We start from the raw sequence: 24,319 nt of genomic DNA on the forward strand, positions 1-24,319 counted from the left end.
TTATAACTATGAACCCGAGAGGTCATGTCATGGTTATAACTATGAACCTGAGAGGTCATATCATGGTTATAACTATGAACCCGAGAGGTCATATCATGGTTATAACTATGAACAGAGAGGTAAGATCATGGTTAGAACTATGAACCCGAGAGGTCATATCATGGTTAGAACTATGAACCCGAGAGGTCATATCATGGTTATAACTATGAACCCGAGAGGTCATGTCATGGATATAACTGAACAGAGAGGTCATGTCATGGATATTACTGAAGAGAGAGGTCATATCATGGTTAGAACTATGAACAGAGGGGTCATATCATGGTTATAACTATGAACAGAGAGGTCATGTCATGGTTATAACTATGAACAGAGAGGTCATATCATGGTTATAACTATGAACCCGAGAGGTCATATCATGGTTATAACTATGAACCCGAGAGGTCATATCATGGTTATAACTATGAACCTGAGAGGTCATATCATGGTTATAACTATGAACAGAGAGGTCATATAATGGTTATAACTATGAACCTGAGAGGTTATATCATGGTTATAACTATGAACAGAGGTCATATCATGGTTATATCAACTACTGACAGAGTGGTAATCATGTTAAAAGCCTGTGTCTCAGCCATGCATGGAGTTTGGTTGACTCTGAGGAGAGAGACTTGGTCAATAGGAATGCACCTAAGACAGTTGTTCGCTGCAATGCAAGTGTATGTGAATGACATCTGAGAGGGTGAACAGGTCAAAGCTGTGTGTGTGTGTGTGTGTGTGTGTGTGTATACATTCTGTACCACAGAGGTGATTGTCCAGCACTCAGTCTCTCAGTAGCATGTTGACAGTGTGTGTGTGTGTGTGTGTGTGTGTGTGTGTGTACATTCTGTACCACAGAGGTGATTGTCCAGCACTCAGTCTCTCAGTAGCATGTTTGACAGCGTGTGTGTTCTCTTATTTGCTAGATGGTTGAGTGTTTGTTCTCCATTCTAACCACCTGTGAGTATGGAGTGGTCAAGGTTCTCCTTGGTCGGTCAGTCAGGCAGCGGTCGGCAAAACGCTGTCATGTATTTATATTGAACCAGGTCGTCCCATTGAGTTCAGAAGATCCAAAGGAGACCTGGTTGTGGTTCTGTCTTAGCTATTCAACCACGTTCAGACCGCGTTGGTCTCCTGTTTTGGGGACCATTTAGCCGGACTGGTCTCCTCAACCAGATCAACATCTAGATAATCTGTTGATCCACTGTCCTGAGAAACCTTCTCCTCCTCCTCTCCTCCTCTCTCCTCTCCTCCTTCCTCCTCTCCTTCCTCCTCCTCCTCCTGTTTTCTCGTCTTCCCGCGGTGGCAGAGGCCAGACTTGGCAGGCCCCACCATGGCGAGGAAGATGGCGCCCAGGCCCATTCCCACAGCACAGGAGTAGAAGGCTGAGCCATAGTTCTGGGTCTTGTCCACCAACAGGCCTGGGGAGAAAACACAGGAGGCAACGTCAGAGATCTGCCAAGACCCTTGAAGATCATCAGGTTGGTGCAGCAGCAATCAAAACCTTCTAGATGGGTTCAAAAGAGGATTACAGACAGACAATGAAAGGATTCACAAAGAAAGATATTCAGAGAGGGAGTAACGAAGAGAGGGAGAGACGGAGAGAGGGAGAGATGGAGAGAGGGAGAGAGGGAGAGATGGAGAGAGGGAAAGACGGAGAGAGGGAGAGACGGAGAGAGGGAAAGACGGAGAGAGGGAAAGACGGAGAGAGGGAGAGATGGAGAGAGGGAAAGACGGAGAGAGGGATAGATGGAGAGAGGGAAAGACGGAGAGACGGAGAGAGGGAAAGACGGAGAGATGGAGAGAGGGAAAGACGGAGAGAGGGAGAGACGGAGAGAGGGAGAGACGGAGAGGGAAAGACGGAGAGAGGGAAGAGATGGAGAGAGGGAAAGACAGAGAGAGGGAGATATGGAGAGAGGGAAAGACAGAGAGGGAGAGATGGAGAGAGGGAAAGAGAGAGGGAGAGATGGAGAGAGGGAAAGACAGAGAGGGAGAGATGGAGAGAGGCAAAGACAGAGAGGGAGAGCGAGAGAGTAACAAAGAGAGGGAGAGAGATAGATGGAGAGGGAGTAATGAAGAGAGGGAGAGAGGAAGAGAGAGAGTAGCGGAGAGAGGGAGTAACGGAGAGAGGGAGAGATGGAGAGAGGGAGTAACGGAGAGAGGGAGAGATGGAGTAACGGAGAGAGGGAGAGAAGAAGAAAGGGAGAGAGGAAGTAACAGGGAGAGGGAGTAACGGAGAGAGGGAGAGAAGAAGAAAGGGAGAGAGGGAGTAACGGAGAGAGGGAGAGAAGAAGAAAGGGAGAGAGGGAGTGAGGGAGTAACGGAGAGAGGGAGTAACGAAGAGAGGGAGAGAGGGAGTAACGGAGAGAGGGAGAGGAGGGAGTAACAGAGAGAGGGAGAGAGGGAGAGAAGAAGAAAGGGAGAGAGGGAGTAGCGGAGAGAGGGAGTAACGGAGAGAGGGAGAGAAGAAGAAAGGGAGTAACAGAGAGGGAGTAACGGAGAGAGGGAGTAACGGAGAGAGGGAGAGAAGAAGAAAGGGAGAGAGGAAGTAACGGAGAGAGGGAGTAACGGAGAGAGAGAGAGAGAAGACTAAGATCCAGACAGAGTTAACCATCTAGAGTCTCTTACCCCCCAGTGGTGGTCCGGCCAACCCAGCAAAGCTCTGGATACACACATAGACCCCCACGGACGAGGGCATCCTGTCTATGCCCACCACGTCGTCCTCCGCCAGCATGGGGATGTGTGTAGAGCCCACGGTGCCCATCAGGAAGCCATAGAGGCAGCAGCAGGCTGCCAGGCCCCAGAACTCAGTCACCTGGGTGAAGGCAAGCAGCACCAGACACAGCAGAACTACACATCCCAGTAGCACCTGGGTCTTACGCATCCGCACCTTGTTTAAAATGACCCCGATGGACAGGCGCCCGCAGACCTCGGACACCGCCATTACAGAGAGCATGTAGGCCGCCTTCTCTGGGTGGACGCCGCGGCTCTTACTGAGCTCTATGATGTAGAGCGACGGGGCGAAGAACCCCAGCGTGGCGAAGAGACCGAACAGAGAGTAGCAGATGAACGCTCCATCTTTCAACACAGAAAAGTCTAGAAGTTTAGGTCTGGAGGGTTGGACAAGGGGACCCACCTCACCCTGCTCTTTCTCCCCAGCCTCCAGCTGATTCAGTGGGGTTCCAAGGGCTGCCTGTCCCCCCTGGTTCTTCTCCCCCTGGTTCTTCCCCCCCTGGTCCTCCATGAGGGCCCGGGTCTCTGAGGGGTCCTGTGCGGCTGTGGTGGCCCGGAGGTCAGCACTGGAGGCGGACAGAGAGGTGACCCCAGAATCCCCCGAGTCCTCAGACTCCCCCGAGCTAACGTTGGTCTCGGTGTCCTCATTCTCCAGCTCGTAGACCGTCTGCAGCTTAACGGACAGCTTCTCCTTATTGGACACCTCCCCTGACACTTCCTGGTCAGGTCTGATGATGATTGGTCGAAGCAGAGCGCCGCAGCCAATCACGGAGGCCTGCATGAGACCGATGACAATGAGGCAGTGGCGCCAGCCGATGATCTCCTTCAAGGCCATGAAGGCTGCAGAGGAGGAGAAGTTAAATGACTGTTAGAAACATTTAAATGTCCTGTTTCTTTACCTCCACAATGTTTCAGGTATTATTTATAGAACAGTATCAGTCACTATATCTGCCTTTTGAGATTCATTAGTCTGTGTATGAAATGGCACCCTATTCCCTATATAGCACCCTACACCCTATGGGCCCTGGTCAAATGTAGTGCACTATGTAGGGAATAGGGTATCATTGGGCCCTGGACCAAAGTAGTGCACTATATAGGGAATAGGGTGCAATTTGGGACACACATGAAACCGCAACGTACCTGGTGCGAAGACAAACATGGCAAAGGACTCCCCTGAGGAGGCCAGAGCGGTGACCAGGGACCTCCTCCTGTTGAAGTACTGGGACAGGATGGTGATGGTGGGCAGGAAGGTCAGGCAGTACCCCAGACCTGGACACATTACAAAACCACAAACACCTGTTATTGTATATACACGCAATCTGGAAATCACATGAGTAACAAGAAACCAAACCACATGAAAACACGGATTACAGGAAGTACCTTTTGTCATCAAGATCATGTCACATAACTTTTACAGCGTGAATACAGTCACTGTGTAAAATGCTGCTGACGGTTTCACGTTTCAGTCCCATGTCTCAGATATATATATACACATCATTGGTCCAGCAGAGGGACACACAGAGGGGTGTGACAGCCACGGGCACTGCAGCAAGGTCAGGGGTCAGAGGTCAGAGGTCAGGGTTGACAGGTCACCCTGATGTCAAGAGGTCAGGGTCGACAGGTCACCTCGGGCTTGTCGTGGTGGTGACTGCTGAAAGAGGACGTAGTTAAAGAACAAAGACAAGAAGAGAGAAGACAGAGGTTGTTAAGTTAAGCTGCTGTCTGTTTTAAAGGAAGGTGAAGAGTTATTTAGTGGGACAGCTAGCAGTGCTTCGTTCTGTAAAAGAAAAGTTATTTGGATCAGATCTGAAAGGAAATATTGGTTTATTTTGGACAATTTTGGGGAATTGTTATATTTCTGTTGTGTAAATCTGTCCTACAGACTCAAGATGGGGGGAGTTTAGGCCTCACTGACACGTTTCATTCGTATCTTTCGATCTGAACTGAATACAGCTTTGACAGTGGGGAGTTTTTACCCAACAAACACAGGCCGGGTCTGGAAGAGACAGACATCGATCAGTCAGCCTCATGCACTGCTAGGAGTCCCTTGTTTCATTCAGATCTTTTCAGATATTGTGTGTGTGTGTGTGTGTGTGTGTGTATAAAGTAGTTAGATCGTTACCTGAGACGATGCCGATGGTGACGTACATCTCGTTGATGGAGGAGACGAAAGCAGAGCTGATGGTACCCAGACTGACCAGAAAACCCCCCAACATCACTACGGGACGGTACCCAAACCGGTTACTGAGCACCGAGGACAGAGGGGCTGGAGGGGGAGAGAGAGAGGGGGGGAGAGAGAGGGAGAAGAGGAGAGAGAGGGGGAAGAGGAGAGAGAGGAAGAGGGGGAGAGAGAGGGAGAGAGGGGGAGAGGAGAGAGAGGGGGAAGAGGAGAGAGAGGGGGAGAGGAGAGAGAGGGAGAGGGGGAGAGAGAGGGGAGGAAGGAGAGAGAGGGGGAAGAGGAGAGGGGGGAAGAGGAGAGGGGGGAAGAGAGGAGAGAGGGGGAGAGAGGAGAGAGAGGGAAGGGGAGAGAGAGGGGGAAGAGGAGAGAGAGGGAGAGGAGAGAGAGGGGGGAGAGGAGAGAGAGGGGGAAGAGGAGAGAGAGGAAGAGGGGGAGAGAGAGGGGGAGAGAGAGGGAGAGAGGGGGAGAGGAGAGAGAGGGGGAAGAGGAGAGAGGGGGAGAGGAGAGAGAGGGAGAGAGAGAGGGGAGGAAGGAGAGAGAGGGGGAAGAGGAGAGGGGGGAAGAGGAGAGGGGGGAAGAGAGGAGAGAGGGGGAGAGAGGAGAGAGAGGGAAGGGGAGAGAGAGGGGGAAGAGGAGAGAGAGGGAGAGGAGAGAGAGGGGGAGAGGAGAGAGAGGGGGAGAGGGGGGGAGGAGAGAGGGGGAGAGAGGAGAGAGAGGGAGAAGAGGAGAGAGGGGGAAGAGGAGAGAGAGGGAGAGGAGAGAGAGGGAGAGAGGAGGGAGAAGAGGAGAGAGGGGAGAGGAGAGAGAGGGGGAAGAGGAGAGGGGGGGAAGGAGAGAGAGGGGGAAGAGGAGAGAGAGGGAGAGGAGAGAGAGGGGGAAGAGGAGAGAGAGGGAGAGGGGGGGCGAGAAGGGGGGGAAGAGGGGGGGAAGAGGAGAGAGAGGGAGAGAGAGAGGGAAGGGGAGAGAGAGAGAGGAGGAAGAGGAGAGAGAGGGGGGAGAGGAGAGAGGGAGAGAGGGAGAGAGAGGGGGAAGAGGAGAGAGGGAGAGAGAGGGGGGGAAGAGGAGAGAGAGGGAGAGGGGGAGAGAGAGGGGGAAGAGGAGAGAGAGGGAGAGGGGGAAGAGGAGAGAGAGGGAGAAGAGGAGAGAGGGGGAGAGAGAAGAGAGGGGGAAGAGGAGAGAGAGGGAGAGGGGGAAGAGGAGAGAGAGGGAGAAGAGGAGAGACGGGGAGAGAGGAGAGAGGGAAGAGGAGAGAGGAGAGAGAGGGAGAAGAGGAGAGAGGGGGAGAGAGAAGAGAGGGGGAAGAGGAGAGAGGGGGAGAGAGAAGAGAGGGGGAGAGAGGAGAGAGAGGGAGAGAGGAGAGAGAGGGAGAGGGGGAAGAGGAGAGAGAGGGAGAAGAGGAGAGAGGGGGAGAGAGAAGAGAGGGGGAAGAGGAGGGGGAGAGAGAAGAGAGGGAGAAGAGGAGAGAGGGGGAAGAGGAGAGAGGGGGAGAGAGAAGAGAGGGAGAAGAGAAGAGAGGGGGAGAGAGAAGAGAGGGGGAGAGAGGAGAGAGAGGGAGAGGGGGAAGAGGAGAGAGGGGGAGAGAGAAGAGAGGGAGAAGAGGAGAGAGGGGGAAGAGGAGAGAGGGGGAGAGAGAAGAGAGGGAGAAGAGAAGAGAGGGGGAAGAGGAGAGAGAAGAGAGGGAGAAGAGGAGAGAGGGGGAAGAGGAGAGAGAGGGGGAATAGGAGAGAGGGGGAGAAAGAAGAGAGGGAGAAGAGGAGAGAGGGGGAGAGAGAAGAGAGGGGGAAGAGGAGAGAGGGAGAAGAGGAGAGAGGGGGAAGAGGAGAGAGAGGGAGAGAGGGGGAGAGAGAAGAGAGGGAGAAGAGGAGAGAGGGGGAGAGAGAAGAGAGGGGGAAGAGAGAGAGAGAGAGAGAGAGAAGGAGAGGGGAGAGAGAAGAGAGGAAGAGGAGAGAGGGAGAGAGAGGGGGAAGAGGACTGTTAGTTTTACTATAGACATGTTTGTCATTTACCTTATACACTATTTAATGAAGTAGTTGATTGACACAGTTCAGTGAGTAGGACAGATTCATGGTTTGCTTTCACCGTAAAGCCTTTTTGAAATCTGACACAGCGGATGGATTAACAAGAAGTTAAGCTTTATTTTGATGTATGACACTTATATTTTCGTGAATGTTGAATGTTGGATATTTCTGTAGTTTGAATTTGGCGCTCTGTAATTTCACCGGATGTTGTCAAATCGATCCCACTAAAGGGATTGGCACTTTAAGAGATCCTTACGAGGTTTTAAGAGGCTCTCCCTGAACCACCTGTGATTATGACGACTAAGAGGCTCTCTGACCCACCTGTGATTAAGATGCTCTGTCTGAACCACCTGTGATTATGATGACTAAGAGGCTCTCTGACCCACCTGTGATTAAGATGCTCTGTCTGAACCACCTGTGATTATGATGACTAAGAGGCTCTCTGACCCACCTGTGATTAAGATGCTCTGTCTGAACCACCTGTGATTATGACGACTAAGAGGCTCTCTGACCCACCTGTGATTAAGATGCTCTGTCTGAACCACCTGTGATTATGACGACTAAGAGGCTCTCTGACCCACCTGTGATTATGATGACTAAGAGGCTCTCTGACTCACCTGTGATTATGACGACTAAGAGGCTCTCTGACCCACCTGTGATTATGATGACTAAGAGGCTCTCTGACCCACCTGTGATTATGATGACTAAGAGGCTCTCTGACCCACCTGTGATTATGACGACTAAGAGGCTCTCTGACTCACCTGTGATTATGACGACTAAGAGGCTCTCTGAACCACCTGTGATTATGATGACTAAGAGGCTCTCTGACCCACCTGTGATTATGATGACTAAGAGGCTCTCTGACCCACCTGTGATTATGACGACTAAGAGGCTCTCTGACCCACCTGTGATTAAGATGACTAAGAGGCTCTCTGACCCACCTGTGATTAAGATGCTCTGTCTGAACCACCTGTGATTATGATGACTAAGAGGCTCTCTGACTCACCTGTGATTATGACGACTAAGAGGCTCTCTGACGCACCTGTGATTATGACGACTAAGAGGCTCTCTGACCCACCTGTGATTATGATGACTAAGAGGCTCTCTGACCCCCCTGTGATTATGACGACTAAGAGGCTCTCTGACCCACCTGTGATTATGATGACTAAGAGGCTCTCTGACCCACCTGTGATTATGACGACTAAGAGGCTCTCTGACCCACCTGTGATTATGATGACTAAGAGGCTCTCTGACCCACCTGTGATTATGATGACTAAGAGGCTCTCTGACTCACCTGTGAATGTGACGACTAAGAGGCTCTCTGACCCACCTGTGATTATGATGACTAAGAGGCTCTCTGACCCACCTGTGATTATGACGATTAAGAGGCTCTCTGACCCACCTGTGATTATGACGACTAAGAGGCTCTCTGAACCACCTGTGATTATGATGACTAAGAGGCTCTCTGACCCACCTGTGATTATAATGACTAAGAGGCTCTCTGACCCACCTGTGATTATGACGACTAAGAGGCTCTCTGACCCACCTGTGATTATGACGACTAAGAGGCTCTCTGACCCACCTGTGATTATGATGACTAAGAGACTCTCTGACCCACCTGTGATTAAGATGCTCTGTCTGAACCACCTGTGATTATGACGACTAAGAGGCTCTCTGACCCACCTGTGATTAAGATGCTCTGTCTGAACCACCTGTGATTATGATGACTAAGAGGCTCTCTGACCCACCTGTGATTAAGATGCTCTGTCTGAACCACCTGTGATTATGACGACTAAGAGGCTCTCTGACCCACCTGTGATTAAGATGCTCTGTCTGAACCACCTGTGATTATGACGACTAAGAGGCTCTCTGACCCACCTGTGATTAAGATGCTCTGTCTGAACCACCTGTGATTATGATGCTCTGTCTGAACCACCTGTGATTATGATGACTAAGAGGCTCTCTGACTCACCTGTGATTATGATGACTAAGAGGCTCTCTGAACCACCTGTGATTAAGATGCTCTGTCTGAACCACCTGTGATTATGATGACTAAGAGGCTCTCTGACTCACCTGTGATTATGACGACTAAGAGGCTCTCTGACCCACCTGTGATTATGATGACTAAGAGGCTCTCTGACTCACCTGTGATTATGACGACTAAGAGGCTCTCTGACCCACCTGTGATTAAGATGCTCTGTCTGAACCACCTGTGATTAAGATGCTCTGTCTGAACCACCTGTGATTATGATGACTAAGAGGCTCTCTGACTCACCTGTGATTATGATGACTAAGAGGCTCTCTGACTCACCTGTGATTATGACGACTAAGAGGCTCTCTGACCCACCTGTGATTATGACGACTAAGAGGCTCTCTGACTCACCTGTGATTATGATGACTAAGAGGCTCTCTGAACCACCTGTGATTATGATGACTAAGAGGCTCTCTGACCCACCTGTGATTATGATGACTAAGAGGCTCTCTGAACCACCTGTGATTATGACGACTAAGAGGCTCTCTGACCCACCTGTGATTATGATGACTAAGAGGCTCTCTGACCCACCTGTGAATGTGAGGATGAAGACACAGATTGCGATGACCCAGGATACTCTGCTGTTGCTCTCCCCAAACTCTGTCATGAGGTCCTCGAGGAACACCCCCAGAGACTTGATGGTCCCGTAGGTAAACACCTCAACGAAGAAGAAGGCCACGGCCACCGCCCAGCCCCAGCCCCCGTCTGGCACCGCCTCGTACACACATGGACCCCCGCACCCCCCGGACCCCCGCACCGCTGACTTTAACCCCCGCATGGCTGGGTCTGAGCACCTGGGAGAGAGGGACAGAGAGTCAACTTTTAAAGTTTTAAAGTTTTTCCAAGTGTAGTCGAGTGCTGTGATGAAACTGGCTTTCGTTGAGGACCGCCACAGGAAAGGAAGACCCAGAGAGTTACCTCTGCTGCAGAGGATAAGTTCATTAGAGTTACCAGCCTCAGAATTCGGCAATTAACTGCACCTCAGAAAACATCAAGTGTTCAGAGGAGACTGCGTGAATCAGGTCTTCACGGTCCAATTGCTGAAAAGAAGAATCTACAATCTATTATGATGTGCTTAACACTTTTTTGGTTACTACATGATTCCATATGTGTTCTTTCATAGGTTTGATGTCTTCACTGTTATTCTACAATGTAGAAAATAGTGTATGTATACTGAGTGTACAAAACATTAAGAACACCTGTCTGTCCATGACATAGACTGACCAGGTGAATCCAGGTGAAAGATATGATCCCTTATTAATGTCACTTGTTAAATCCACTTCAATCAGTGTAGATGAAGGGGAGGAGACCAGGTTAAACTCAATATTAGGAAGGTGTTCTTAATGTTTTGTACACTCAGTGTATGTATCCACTTAGAGGGAAAGAGACAGAGATACTGGCATGCAGGCATACACACACACACACACACACAATAACCATATCCTCCAGACCTGGCACATATAAAGGAACACAGCCAGAGGAAAGACACACGAGAGCATATAGTGGGCTGGTGAGATTTAAGGGCGTTCTCATAACATCTTTTGTTTGCTTAAGTTTGAATCAGAGTTCAGATATGAGCCTTAAGCTTCACCCCCACCATCCCCACTCTCGTTCTCTCTATACATTTCTATCTCTCTCTGTTCTGGTCTTCTCTTGTTCCATCTGATTCTGAACTGAAAACAAAACAAAGATGATATAATCTACCAGCTGATCCAGCTGGTGTCTTAATACTACTATAGCTCTATCCAAAATATAGACTGTTTTATATGGGGCTGGTTCATAGACTGACTGTTTTATATGGGGCTGGTTCATAGACTGACTGTTTTATATGGGGCTGGTTCATAGACTGACTGTTTTATATGGGGCTGGTTCATAGACTGACTGTTTTATATGGGGCTGGTTCATAGACTGACTGTTTTATATGGGGCTGGTTCATAGACTGACTGTTTTATATGGGGCTGGTTCGTAGACTGACTGTTTTATATGGGGCTGGTTCATAGACTGACTGTTTTATATAGGGCTGGTTCATAGACTGACTGTTTCATATGGGGCTGGTTCATAGATTGACTGTTTTATACGGGGCTGGTTCGTAGACTGACTGTTTTATATGGGGCTGGTTCATAGACTGACTGTTTTATATGGGGCTGGTTCATAGACTGACTGTTTTATATGGGGCTGGTACATAGACTGACTGTTTTATATGGGGCTGGTTCGTAGACTGACTGTTTTATATGGGGCTGGTTCATAGACTGACTATTTTATATAGGGCTGGTTCGTAGACTGACTGTTTTATATGGGGCCGGTTCGTAGACTGACTGTTTTATATGGGGCTGGTTCGTAGACTGACTGTTTTATATGGGGCTGGTTCATAGACTGTTTTATATGGGGCTGGTTCATAGACTGACTGTTTTATATGTTATTATTGTGTGTGTGTGTGTGTGTGTGTGTGTGTGTGTGTATCACAGAGCTGAGAAACTCTGTTTATGTGTGATCTCCCCTGTTATCTCAACTGCATGATAATAACATGTATTTAGATTAGGAGGAAAATCCACTATTGTAATCTATAGCAGACCAATCTGTAGCTATAGTTACAGGATCCACACGCATGAAAAATACATGTTTCTGGATCATAAATACCAATATGGCTGAAACCGGTCCGTGTGGAAGGCAAGCCCTTCCTAATTCAAACCCCTGTCTCCTCTACCATGTTCCTTGGGCTGCTAACAGGTGGTGGCCCACGTTCCCACTGAGCTGAAACAACTGCACTTGATACAATGTAACAACGTTGATGTAACAACGTTATACACCGTCACTATAGCAACTTTGTATCCGCTCTCGTTCATCTCTGAACAGTGAACTTGGACTTCTCTATGGGCACATAGTGCAGTGCAGGACAGACTGTAGTCTACTGGCTGGAAGGATGGTGTCAACCCCAGCAACAGGACCAGATCTGACCTGCGGCTCGTCTTTTCAGCATTGCAGAGATCTAGCTCGGTCCTGAGTGTGACACCGTACTCTCTTTGGTGACACACTGTGCCAACGTGTTACTGCAAGACCCCAACTAACTCCTGAGAGAATTTGAGATTTCTACATGGTTTCTCTACTAGCCTAGGCCAGGGGTTTTCAAACTTCTCTTACCCACGGACCCCCTCCCAGGCAAACTGGCGACCCAGGGACCCCCTCCCAGGCAAACTGGTGACCCAGACCCAGGGACCCCCTCCCAGGCAAACTGGCGACCCAGGGACCCCCTCCCAGGTAAACTGGTGACCCAGACCCAGGGACCCCCTCCCAGGTAAACTGGTGACCCAGGGACCCCCTCCTAGGTAAACTGGTGACCCAGACCCAGGGACCCCCTCCCAGGCAAACTGGTGACCCAGACCCAGGGACCCCCTCCCAGGTAAACTGGCGACCCAGACCCAGGGACCCCCTCCCAGACCCAGGGACCCCCTCCCAGGCAAACTGGTGACCCAGACCCAGGGACCCCCTCCCAGGTAAACTGGCGACCCAGGGACCCCCTCCCAGGTAAACTGGTGACCCAGGGACCCCCTCCCAGACCCAGGGACCCCCATCATATGTTAGCAACAAAAAAATGATTCACATCTTGTCATCAGGTGAATTATAATGGCAAGTAGAAGTACTCAACATTTTAAAATGAATAGATTTGGTCGATAGTTTCATTATTTTGAACCCCCCACAGTTCATTGGAAGAGGAAGAGTTAACTCTAACATAGTCTATTGGGTAGAAAGGTGTCTCGGTCGGCGTAGAGAAAATGTTGTCGTTTTAAAGATCATTTTCTGCAATTCTATGCATGTTGCCATGGCAAATGCTTTGTTCCTCTGCTCAAACATTCTAACTAAACCAATGGGCATGGGACCTGACTGCCCAGTTTATGGGATGTTTGATTCTCCCTGACTCTCTTGCTTTTATTCGATTGTTAGTTCTCAAAGATGGTATATTATTTATTTTTTTATAATATATATATATATATATATATATATATATATATATATATATATATATATATATATATATATATATATAAACATATGTATAGGTCAATATCTTTTCTGCATGTTTTCTATCTGGTTTAAGTCGTTTTAAGTTTGACACAAACTTTTTTTTTCATCCCGAAAATGACCACTTGAATGGCCCACCTAAGAGTTTTCTATACAGAAAAAAAAACCTGTAATTAGCTCCAATTAGTGTAATTTCCTCAAAATATTAAAGGTTAGTTCGAGATTTTGACAATGCAGCCCTTTAACTACCTCCCCAGAGTCAGATGAACAGTAACAGCTAGCACGCTAAATGTTCCTAAAGTCTTTCAGTCATTGTGCTAAAGCTAGTTAGCGTTGTCTCAGTTAGCATTGGCTCATAAAGCCACCTCTAACTCTAACTCCCTTCATACTAGACGCAAAGACATACAAATGGTATCCACTGTGGTAGTATTCTGTTGCAGCTAGCGATATTCATAAAGTAGTTATTTAACACCTACCAAAATCTCCAAAAATATATATTTTTAAAAAAAACATAGCGGAAGCCCTGCAGTACCTCCGCGGACCCGTAGGGGGTCGCGGACCCCAGTTTGAAACCCCTTAGGCTACTACTGGTAAGGCATCCCTAAGCAACGCCCTGGCCTCGGAGCTCCACTAAGCAGTGAGCATCACAGCTCGCTTGGCAGCTGAGTGAGTTGTTCACATAGGGTGGGTGAGTGAGTTCACTGTTGAAATATAAAATACTTACCAACAGAGCGACGATCAGTCTAGTCGGAAAAGTGATCGACACAGAATAGTCGACTGTCGAATATAACGAACAGGTTTTAATGGTCAAATGAGCAGCTAGTTTATCGGTATGTTATTTCTATGTTCTCCCTATAACGGTAGTCGACCAGCTCTGTCTCTTCCGCTTCCGATCAGACGAATCGATGTTCTGGACTAAAGCAACCTCGTTTTAAGCATGATGTAAAAAAAAATGTCTTGTCCGATCCACAAGGAGAATCATAGCTTATTATGTTACCCTGGTTACTGTATCTGTCCTCTCTTTCTTGAATGCCTAAAACACATCTGTGTCTTCTGTTAAAGTAAATCAACCGTTTCCTTATTTCCTTACTGTTCCGTCGGCTCTTTATAGCCCACCGGCTCGAGCCGGTCTTCAAGCGGGGGCGCGCAAATACTGCTGTAGCCTTTTTCTCAAGAGCGCGCATCCCTGCGTTACGCTTCCACGATACTGAGCGTTGTCACACTTCAATTACCATTAGATCTGTGAAGTAGTCTGTAGGCCTACGCCTACGTGGAGAAAAGTAGCCTGCTGGATGTATATTATAATACTATTATATATTTCACTTGCTTTGACAATGTAAACATATGTTTCCAATGTCAATAAAGCCCCTTAAATTGAAGACAAATAAATTATATCCATCTCTCTCTTATTATTGTATGAATTTTTAAAAAACAGAGTAACACGCATACATTCCCTTTACATTTTAGGCAAATTAATAAATAGCGGTTATATGTATTTTAACTGGTAAACCTATGCCTGTTTTGGTTGCTCCTTCACTCCAGTGACGTAGCCTACTCTCGAGTTTTTGTCGAGAGCGCGCTCTTTGGGGAGCAGACTGATGAAACAGCCTTTCCAGGAGCGCACATGCGGACAGAGACTCCCTGTCTGGGTGGAACAGGTTTATTCCAGTTCTGAGCCAAAACAATACTCACTTATACAACATTTAATATCGCAACTTACTTACTTATCTAACCGGTGTTTTGCTGCCAGAAATTGATATGAAATAGCAAGGGGTGAGGGTAGTTAAACAATGCACGTGGATAGATGTTCCTTCCTGTGTGAATGTTGGTAGTGGGTCATCATAGGCCCCGCCCCAGTATTATAGGTTAGAGACACCATTCTTGGGTCGTCACTAGTTACCACAGCCATTTTTGGTCTTAATTTGAGGTTAGGTTAGGCATAACGTTAGCTGTGTGGTTAATGTTAGGGTTATACGTCAGATTTTAAGAAGATACATTGTAGAAATAGGCGGGTTGTGGTATGACTCTGTGGTTGTGTTAACTAGTGACGACCTTTGTCCTGTCCTCAGATGACGTTGCAGTGAGCCACAACCAGGCTAGATGATAGACTAACGCTAAAAGTACGCGGTGTAACCTATAGCCTAGTTCTCTAGGCTAGGTTCATTCCATACCTGCTGTATTTAATGTGGGAATCCTCAGATTCCGATGAACTGTAAAATATACTATTGATTGTGTGATTTGAGTCAGCATTAGCAATGGCATCATATACCAGGGATGTGTAGGGTCTGTTGGGAACACGAACAAGACTGGTCACACACAGAATGTCTATATGTTCTCTTTTGTTGACCCAGTCTTGTTAAATGTTTATAGAATGTATACTTTTTTTAAAATACATCATAAGGAAAAATATGAAAGTGATCCATGCACTTGTCTCCGCTGACCTAACCATTCCCTCCCTCGCCAAGTAGTCAGGGGAAATCACGTTGCACCAGCAGCACCGCTGATATTGCGATGAACATCATGTTCAAGCAAGACTTCATAATCACACGGTTACACACAGCATCTGTACGGGTTGGCTTTCATCCCCCATAGCGCGGTAACTATGCGACCAAAACAGCGGAGAAGTTAAACCCTCGCGCTCCAACGCTCTTAGTTGTTCGCGGAAATTCACCCACTATGCTTTCACGTTGTACATCTACAATAGAAAGACTCGAAACACCATGATTGGGTAATGAAACCATAATAGTGCATCTAACCTAAGGTCTGGGAGCCTATCTATAAAGAATCTCAAAGTCCTAGGAATCTCGTTAAACCTGTTTTACGACAACAACAACAACAAAAAAACTCCCAGCTCATAGTAGATTTAAGGATAACGTTTAAACACTGCATAGACAAACTGAGCCAGGAGTAAAAAGCAATTTATAAAAGTTGATCTCCGCTGGTAATCACGACAGTTTGAGGTACCGCAAAGGATATATATAGCGATGACGCTCATTGACGTTGTTGCAAATGATGGGGAATAACAACCAATCGTAATGAGGCGTCGCCAGCTGTTAACTCTACAGCACGCTTCAGACAAGGACACTGTACATCAAATGTTGTAATGGTAAAACGGTGATATAATTTTCGCCTGACAAGATCGCTTTGCCTACTCTTAATTATTGCCTAATATGTTGGGATGGATCACTTTTTAATACCTTTTTTTTTATTTTTACAATTGTGACGGTTGTTAAAAGCGGATTTTTTTTTAAAATAATACCGTTATGTCAACACACTCGTCTCTCACCGGTTTAACAACTCTACATCGCGTTTGACACAATAGGCATCAATTAAGTCACTTGCCGATCATGTTGCATGCAACGTTTGAAAGGTCTATAATTTTAATCGAACACAATCAAATGTTACATGAGATGTCTTCAATTGACCAATTTAGACATGTTTTTTTTTTTAAACATCGTGATGTTGCGCTCCAAAGGGCTACATTGAAATAACATGATGTAGGTCATTCAATAAACGAAAGAAAAACGTATTTCTTTACTAGCCTCGTTGTTGTAAGTATATATTTAGGCATGTCGTGTGAAATAATTGTCAAAAGCGCAAAAGAAAATGACTACTGTTGCATGTAGGTCTACACGATATATGGATTAATCACATTACAACAGAAATATCAAAACAGTGTTTTTAACGACTCCAAAGCAATAGCATGGGGCGCAGGAACCACTGACTCGGTGCATTTTTTTTCTATTATCAAGACACCTGCTGGTAACTGGTTAGGACAGCTCACGAGGTGTCCTAAATATCTGCTGACTACAGTGGGTACATTTGTCCCATTCTTCATCAAACCATTTGTCATTGTTGTTAATTTCTTAGGTTGTCTGGTTCTCTCTCTCTCTCTCTCTCTCTCTCTCTCTCTCTCTCTCTCTCTCTCTCTCTCTCTCTCTCTCTCTCTCTCTCTCTCTCTGTTCCTCTCTCTCTGACTCTCTCTCTCTGTTCCTCTCTCTCTGTACCTCTCTCTCTGTTCCTCTCTCTCTGTACCTCTCTCTCTGTTCCTCTCTCTCTGTTCTTCTCTCTCTCTGTTCCTCTCTATCTGACTCTCTCTCTGACTCTCTCTCTCTGTTCCTCTCTCGGTTCCTCTCTCTGTTCCTCTCTCTCTGCTCCTCTCTCTCTCTCTGTACCTCTCTCTCTGCTCCTCTCTCTCTGTTCCTCTCTCTCTCTGTTCCTCTCTCTCTGACGCTCTCTCTCTGTTCCTCTCCTCTCTCTGTGCCTCTCTCTCTGTTCCTCTCTCTCTCTGTTCCTCTCTCTCTGTTCTCTTTCTCTCTGTTCCTCTCTCTCTATCTTCTCTCTCTCTCTGTTCCTCTCTCTCTCTGTTTCTCTCTCTCTTCTCTCTCTCTGTTCCTCTCTCTCTCTTCTCTCTCTCTCTGTTCCTCTCTCTCTGTTCCTCTCTCTCTTCTCTCTCTTTCTCTTCTCTCTCTCTCTGTTCCTCTTTCTCTGTTCCTCTCTCTCTCCTCTCTCTCTCTGTTCCTCTCTCTCTCTGTTCCTCTCTCTCTCTCTTCCTCTCTCTCTCTCTGTTCCTCTCTCTCTTCTCTCTCTCTCTGTTCCTCTCTCTCTCTGTTCCTCTCTCTCTCTTCTCTCTCTCTCTGTTCCTCTCTCTCTCTCTGTTCCTCTCTCTCTCTGTTCCTCTCTCTCTCTCTGTTCCTCTCTCTCTCTCTGTTCCTCTCTCTCTCTCTCTGTTCCTCTCTCTCTCTCTCTCTGTTCCTCTCTATCTCAACAGACTCAGTGGCATGTGCAGTGCAATACTTATGAGTCAACAGTCAGGTCATTATTAACCTAAGGCCTAGCCGGTTGCAAAATTCCAGTAATTTGACCCAAAGTCACTGGTTTTCAAGAAATCCTGGTAGGAGAAGTCCAGGATTTTGTCCTTAATCCCTCATAATATATATATATATTGGACACATATTTAACCCCTTATTTTTGTTGGCACCCAACTTTCTCCTTTCTTCCATTTGTTTGTATGGGTTTACCTTCAGACGAGTCCCGTGATACTTGTGGGGGTCGTAGAGTCAAACGGAGAACATCATCATGTTTGGGAGAGTCTCCCCTTTCCATAGAAGGGTCATATTAGTTCGGAAGCTACAGATGTTTTTGTGAGATGACCGATTTTGGGGATGTCTCATTCTCTCACCGACACCGTCGTAGCTCAGCCCCCTTCCACTGCCGATGCGGAAGGTCGACAGGCTGATTTGATGGATTGAGGCTCAGCCCCCTTCCACTGCAGATGCGGAAGGCCGACAGGCTGATGTGATGGATTGAGGCTCAGCCCCCTTCCACTGCAGATGCGGAAGGTCGACAGGCTGATGTGATGGATTGAGGCTCAGCCCCCTTCCACTGCAGATGCGGAAGGCCGACAGGCTGATGTGATGGATTGAGGCTCAGCCACTACAAATAAACAACAACTGATATCTCAAGTTTAAACTGTCGGATTGTGATGGGGATTTTTAAAATTATGTTACTTAGTCCGTCAACGGACTCTTAAGGATTTTAAATCACTGCAAGGCTGCCGGCTAGATCAGTATGGATGCTGTCTTAATTGGCCTGTCACCTCACCACCATCAACCACACACTGCTACTCCCGAGTGGGGCAGCGGTCTAGGCACTGCGTCTCAGTGCTAGAGGCGTCACTACAGACCCTGGTTCGATTCCAGGCTGTATCACAACTGGCCATGATTGGGAGTTACAGAAAGACTAAATATGAAGGCCTTTTCTACATAGCTCAATTCTGATTTTTTTTTCTGTCACTAATTGGTCTTTTGAGCTTTGAAAATGTCTGTTGTGAAAGATCTGATGTGATTGAGCAAAATACCAATTCGTTTTTAAAAAATATCTGAATTTGGCTGCCTGTGTAAACACAGATGCTGATTTAAGGTCATATGTGTCCCTCTAATGGTTAAGGTTTAGGTAAGCTGATATTAGTTCTGTGGCAAATTCTATACAAGGATAGATTGGCTACTACATCCAAGGCTGTGTGTGGACTCAGTGGTCTAATAATATAACATCTGTCCAAAACATTCCTTCCTTCCTTCCTTCCTCCCCTCCCTTCCCTCTCCTCTCCCTTTCCTCTCTCCCCTCCCTTCCCTCTCCTCTCCTCTCCTCCCCTCTCCTTCTCCTCTCCATCTCCCTCTCCCTCTCCCTCCCCTCTCCTCTCCCTCTCCTCTCCCTCTCCTCTCCCCTCTCCTCTCCCTCCCCCATTAAAGATAAATAACCACTCAAGTCAGGCGATTTGCATAATTCCATTCCTACTTCAGTCAACTTCTTTATTTGTTTGTTTCTGTGTAGTTTCTTTTTTTTGGTCTCGTGCAATCTGCAAAACGTCGCACTTTTACAAATGATATCATCGGGACGTACATAGAAAACGACCTGCTGGTTCGTGTCCAAGAGGTGTACATGTAAACATTTAGTAAGTATCAATGCATCCAAATACACAGATTTAAAACAAAATAAACATCATAAAAACTGTTAATCTCCTTTACGATTAAATACCATAATGTTAATAATAATAATAATAACAAACGTAATACAAAGTTATGATGATGCTCTAATTAAACAATTTAATTATTCTATTATAAAATATTTTTTTTGTCAAGTAATGTATGTAGCTATAAAAAAAAAACGTGGTAATATTTGCGACATGTCAGTCATGCACGTGGTACAGGAGAGTCTGTTCACACCACAGACGGATCACACACATGGTCTCTAATACTTCCACTGCTCTTCCAAGGTGCCCTCAGAGACAGAGCCTCTGTGACCTTGATTTAGTTTGGAGTTTGTCCTCTTGGGAAATATTCAAATCGGTTTCATTGGTTCCATTTTACAGGAAACACTAAACACAACTTTTTTTTTTTTTTTTTGGTTAGTGTGCCACCAACTAAATTTCGCTCTGCCCAGAGTACCCCTAAAGTACCCCCTTCATGTGCATTTTGACCAGTAGGCCTATGGTCTCATGAGTCTTCTCTAGTACCCCCTCTAGTACCCTCTCCTAGTACCCCTGGGTTGAGAACCACTGAACTAAACTAAGCACAGCTCTGGACTGTGCACCAAATTGCACTATATTCCCTATATAGTGCATTACATTTGATCAGAGCCCTATGGGCCTTGTCAAAAGTAGTGCACTAAATAGGGTATAGGGTGCCTTTTAGGACATAATGGTATTTGAGTGTTTGACATTACATTTTACCCAGGACTGTAACACACCGGTTCACAAACACCCAGTCCTGCCCCCCCCCCCTCTCCCAGTTAGAAATCATTATTATTTATTTATTTTTAAATCACTTAATTCAAAAAAATAACTTAGCACCCTAAAATGAGAATCTTTTCCCCCTCTTTTCCTGTTCCTCTCTATCTGACTCTCTCTCTGGGTAACGGTTCCCCTGGAAGTCCTGTGGTTCCAGACCAGGTGTCAGTGTGTTCTAACGTGTACCACAGACACCTGTCTGTCTGTCTGTCCTCCCGCCTGTGGCTCCAGACCAGGTGTCAGTGTGTTCTAACGTGTACCACAGACACCTGTCTGTCTGTCTGTCTGTCCTCCCGCCTGTGGCTCCAGACCAGGTGTCAGTGTGTTCTAACGTGTACCACAGACACCTGTCTGTCTGTCCTCCTGTCCTTCCCTCACAGGCGACGCCCCTGGCCACCTCGAGTTCCGTCGCGGCACCAATTTATCTACCAAAAAAACACCAAAACAGACCGGGGTCAGGGGTCAGGTTGAATGGTTTTTGGTCATAGTCTTGTTATAATAGAGACAACAGGGTTAAGGTTCCGTCCATATCATATCAGGCTGAGTCCCAAATGGTATCCTGTTCCCTGTAGTGTGCACTACTTTTAACCAGAGCCCTATGGCCAATGGCACCCTATTCCCTATATAGTGCACTACTTTTAACCAGAGCCCTATTTCCTATATGGTGAACTACCAGGGTCAAAAGTAGTGCACTATATAGGGAATAGGGTGCCATTGGCCATAGGGCTCTAGTCAAAAGTAGTGCACTATATAGGGAATAGGGTGCCATTGGCCATAGGGCTCTAGTCAAAAGTAGTGCACTATATAGGGAATAGGGTGCCATTGGCCATAGGGCTCTAGTCAAAAGTAGTGCACCAATTAGGGAATAGGGTGCCATTTGGGACGCGAACCTCCGTCAATTCAATGTAATTCCTGAACTGACTGAATGGAAATGGAATTGACCCCGACTCTGAGAGACAGACTAAAGACGTCCACCTTTACCAATATCAACATCAAGGGGGGGGGTTTAGAAAACACTCCACTAACTAAGATAAATCCTGTGATTAACGCTCTTAGACAAGGTTTTTCTAGGACCAGACACATGGGACAGACTAGACAGAGGTGTACAAACAGACCTCCTTATTCCTTATAAAACACACAGTCATGCCAAGACGTTTCAAAACAACATCGTTATTGTAGTATGGTCACGTGGTCATGTATCACGGCTCCCCTTCTCAGAGAATGTGACAGAACTACAGGTTGACATTCATTTCAATAGGACATAGAAACTAGTAGGGCATCACATAGGCAGCCTTTTCCCAACCTCTCCTCGACAACCCCCAGCCTGTCCATGTATTATCACAACCTCTCCTCGACAACCCCCAGCCTGTCCATGTATTATCACAACCTCTCCTCGACAACCCCCAGCCTGTCCATGTATTATCACAACCTCTCCTTGACAACCCCCAGCCTGTCCATGTATTATCACCTCTCCTCGACAACCCCCAGCCTGTCCATGTATTATCACAACCTTTCCTCGGCAACCCCCAGCCTGTCCATGTATTATCACAACCTCTCCTCGACAACCCCCAGCCTGTCCATGTATTATCACCTCTCCTCGACAACCCCCAGCCTGTCCATGTATTATCACAACCTCTCCTCGACAACCCCCAGCCTGTCCATGTATTATCACAACCTCTCCTCGACAACCACCAGCCTGTCCATGTATTATCACAACCTCTCCTCAGCAACCACCAGCCTGTCCATGTATTATCACAACCTCTCCTCGACAACCCCCAGCCTGTCCATGTATTATCACCTCTCCTCGACAACCCCCAGCCTGTCCATGTATTATCACAACCTCTCCTCGACAACCCCCAGCCTGTCCATGTATTATCACAACCTCTCCTCGACAACCCCCAGCCTGTCCATGTATTATCACAACCTCTCCTCGACAACCCCCAGCCTGTCCATGTATTTGAACTGTTCCAGAACTAGCACACCTGATGCTACAACCGGTCAACGAGCACTTGACTACTATAAATCAGGCGCTAGTTCAGGGCTACAACAACATTGTGAAACGTCCCCGAGGAGAGACATTGAGAATCATGGGCTCTCTCTACACCCAATAAAGCAACATAGAATCTTCTCTTCATGCACTGATCTAGGACCGGTATTGCGCTTAACCTTCATATAGTAAAGTTCAAGACTGGCCAGGGGTATGCTGATCCTAGATCAGTGCTTAGGAGCGACTTCTACTTGCTTACAGGTTACACTGAACAATAGGAACTCACACGGGGACAACAGCACCCCCTAGTGGATTAATATAACTATTACACGAACAGAACTGGCCACATGCAACTAGGATTCAATCTGATCGCCGGTTATCTGCATTGTGACTTTTAAAGGCAATATCCGATTGAGTTTTCCTGTAAATGGAATCCACGCGAATGCGGGAACATTTCCTGCCTATCACCCAGGATCTAATTTAATCCCGGCCGAAACATCTGAACGGTTCTTTTCAAACCCCCATTTGATTCATTATACACGTCATCATAAGAAGGTAACACTTATAAAATCACATTAAAGAGAGGAATTATGTATTGAAGTTATTCCGTTATTCACAGAGTGAAACCCATTACAACCGTCAGCATTACAACACTTCTTATAAAACCTACTGTATATATATATATATATATATACTGACTGAACAAAACATTAGGAACACCTGCTCTTTCCACGACACAGACTGACCAGGGGAATCCAGGTGAAAGCTACGATCCCTTATTGATGTCACTTGTTGAATCCACTTCAAATCAGTGTAGATGAAGGGGAGGAGACCTGGTTAAACTCAATGTTAGGAAGATGTTCCTAATGTTTTGTTCTCTCGGTGTATACTGTAGGATTTAAACCCAATGTTTTGTAGGAGTTAGTGTGGAGGCCTTGCTAACTGGGCCAATGTTATAAGGGGTAGGGAAGGGAACTAGTTTGTAGGAGAGTAGGGGTTAGGGAAGGGGACTAGTCTGTAGGAGGGGAAGGGGACTAGTTTGTAGGAGAGTAGGGGTTAGGGAAGGGGACTAGTCTGTAGGAGAGTAGGGGGTAGGGAAGGGGACTAGTCTGCAGGAGGGGAAGGAGACTAGTTTGTAGTAGGGTAGGGGTTAAGGAAGGGGACTAGTTTGTGGGAGGGTAGGGGTTAAGGAAGGGGACTAGTTTGTGGGAGGGTAGGGGTTAAGGAAGGGGACTAGTGTGTAGTAGGGTAGGGGTTAAGGAAGGGGACTAGTTTGTGGGAGGGTAGGGGTTAAGGAAGGGGACTAGTTTGTAGTAGGGTAGGGGTTAAGGAAGGGGTCTAGTTTGTAGTAGGGTAGGGGTTAAGGAAGGGGTCTAGTTTGTGGGAGGGTAGGGGTTAAGGAAGGGGTCTAGTTTGTGGGAGGGTAGGGGTTAAGGAAGGGGTCTAGTTTGTAGTAGGGTAGGGGTTAAGGAAGGGGTCTAGTTTGTGGGAGGGTAGGGGTTAAGGAAGGGGACTAGTCTGTGGGAGGGTAGGGGTTAAGGAAGGGGACTAGTCTGTGGGAGGGTAGGGGTTAAGGAAGGGGACTAGTCTGTGGGAGGGTAGGGGTTATGGAAGGGGACTAGTTTGTGGGAGGGTAAGGGTTAAGGAAGGGGACTAGTTTGTGGGAGGGTAGGGGCTAAGGAAGGGGACTAGTTTGTGGGAGGGTAGGGGTTATGGAAGGGGACTAGTTCGTGGGAGGGTAAGGGTTAAGGAAGGGGACTAGTTTGTGGGAGGGTAGGGGCTAAGGAAGGGGACTAGTTTGTAGTAGGGTAGGGGTTAAGGAAGGGGACTAGGCTAGTACTATAGTTCCTATGTTTCTAAATGGAACCCGGCTAGCACCTGAGTGGAATATAAAGACAGTAGGGTCAACTCTTTACATGTGCTCCTCTGATCCTACTGATGGCCTTCCAGACTCAGTATCCCAGAAGCACCACTGCTGCTCACCACGATCGAGGAGCTGTCCTGTAGTTTCTGAAGGCAGTAGGGTAGA

General features: G+C 47.1%; 2 protein-coding genes across 6 annotated transcripts in view; both read right to left on the minus strand.

Moving 5' to 3' along the window:
• Positions 1 to 848: 848 nt before the first annotated feature.
• Positions 849 to 14,173, minus strand: slc16a6b (solute carrier family 16 member 6b). 5 transcript variants are annotated; one of them, XM_090197697.1, is made up of 7 exons: positions 13,740 to 14,173; positions 9,530 to 9,792; positions 4,892 to 5,035; positions 3,910 to 4,038; positions 2,665 to 3,609; positions 1,184 to 1,457; positions 849 to 979 (listed from the first exon to the last, which is right to left on the minus strand). In XM_090197697.1, coding segments are annotated over exons 2-7 (1,740 nt in total). In that variant the 5' UTR covers positions 9,777 to 9,792; positions 13,740 to 14,173; the 3' UTR covers positions 849 to 978. The 5 variants fall into 5 exon arrangements, with proteins under 5 accessions (XP_090053823.1, XP_090053825.1, XP_090053824.1 ...); XM_090197699.1 differs by lacking the exon at positions 849 to 979 and adding an exon at positions 4,150 to 4,417 and having other exon boundaries at positions 1,005 to 1,457; positions 13,740 to 14,163; XM_090197698.1 differs by lacking the exon at positions 849 to 979 and adding an exon at positions 4,150 to 4,420 and having other exon boundaries at positions 1,005 to 1,457; positions 13,740 to 14,139.
• Positions 14,174 to 19,291: 5,118 nt separating this feature from the next.
• The window catches only part of wipi1 (WD repeat domain, phosphoinositide interacting 1), a 32,444-nt gene continuing 27,416 nt past the window's right edge, over positions 19,292 to 24,319 (minus strand). Inside the window, exon 14 of the mRNA XM_036942034.2 lies at positions 19,292 to 20,728. Within this exon, the coding sequence (XP_036797929.1) occupies positions 20,678 to 20,728 (51 nt within the window). The 3' untranslated portion in view covers positions 19,292 to 20,677. The remainder of the gene's footprint in view (positions 20,729 to 24,319) is intronic.

The sequence above is a fragment of the Oncorhynchus mykiss genome, chromosome 13 (genome assembly GCF_057628025.1).
Source record: "Oncorhynchus mykiss isolate SJ-2025 chromosome 13, ASM5762802v1, whole genome shotgun sequence".
Lineage (NCBI taxonomy): Eukaryota > Metazoa > Chordata > Actinopteri > Salmoniformes > Salmonidae > Oncorhynchus > Oncorhynchus mykiss.

Bases quoted from the DNA above. Each gene is read 5' to 3' on its own strand.
- slc16a6b (XM_090197696.1), bottom strand. From the start codon at position 9,776: ATGCGGGGGTTAAAGTCAGCGGTGCGGGGGTCCGGGGGGTGCGGGGGT. The intron at 5,036-9,529 runs GTGGGTCAGAGA...CTCCCCCTCCAG, and splicing joins CTTCATCCTCACATTCACAG to CCCCTCTGTCCTCGGTGCTC. The intron at 4,039-4,891 runs GTAACGATCTAA...TAATGTGTCCAG, and splicing joins CACCATCGGCATCGTCTCAG to GTCTGGGGTACTGCCTGACC.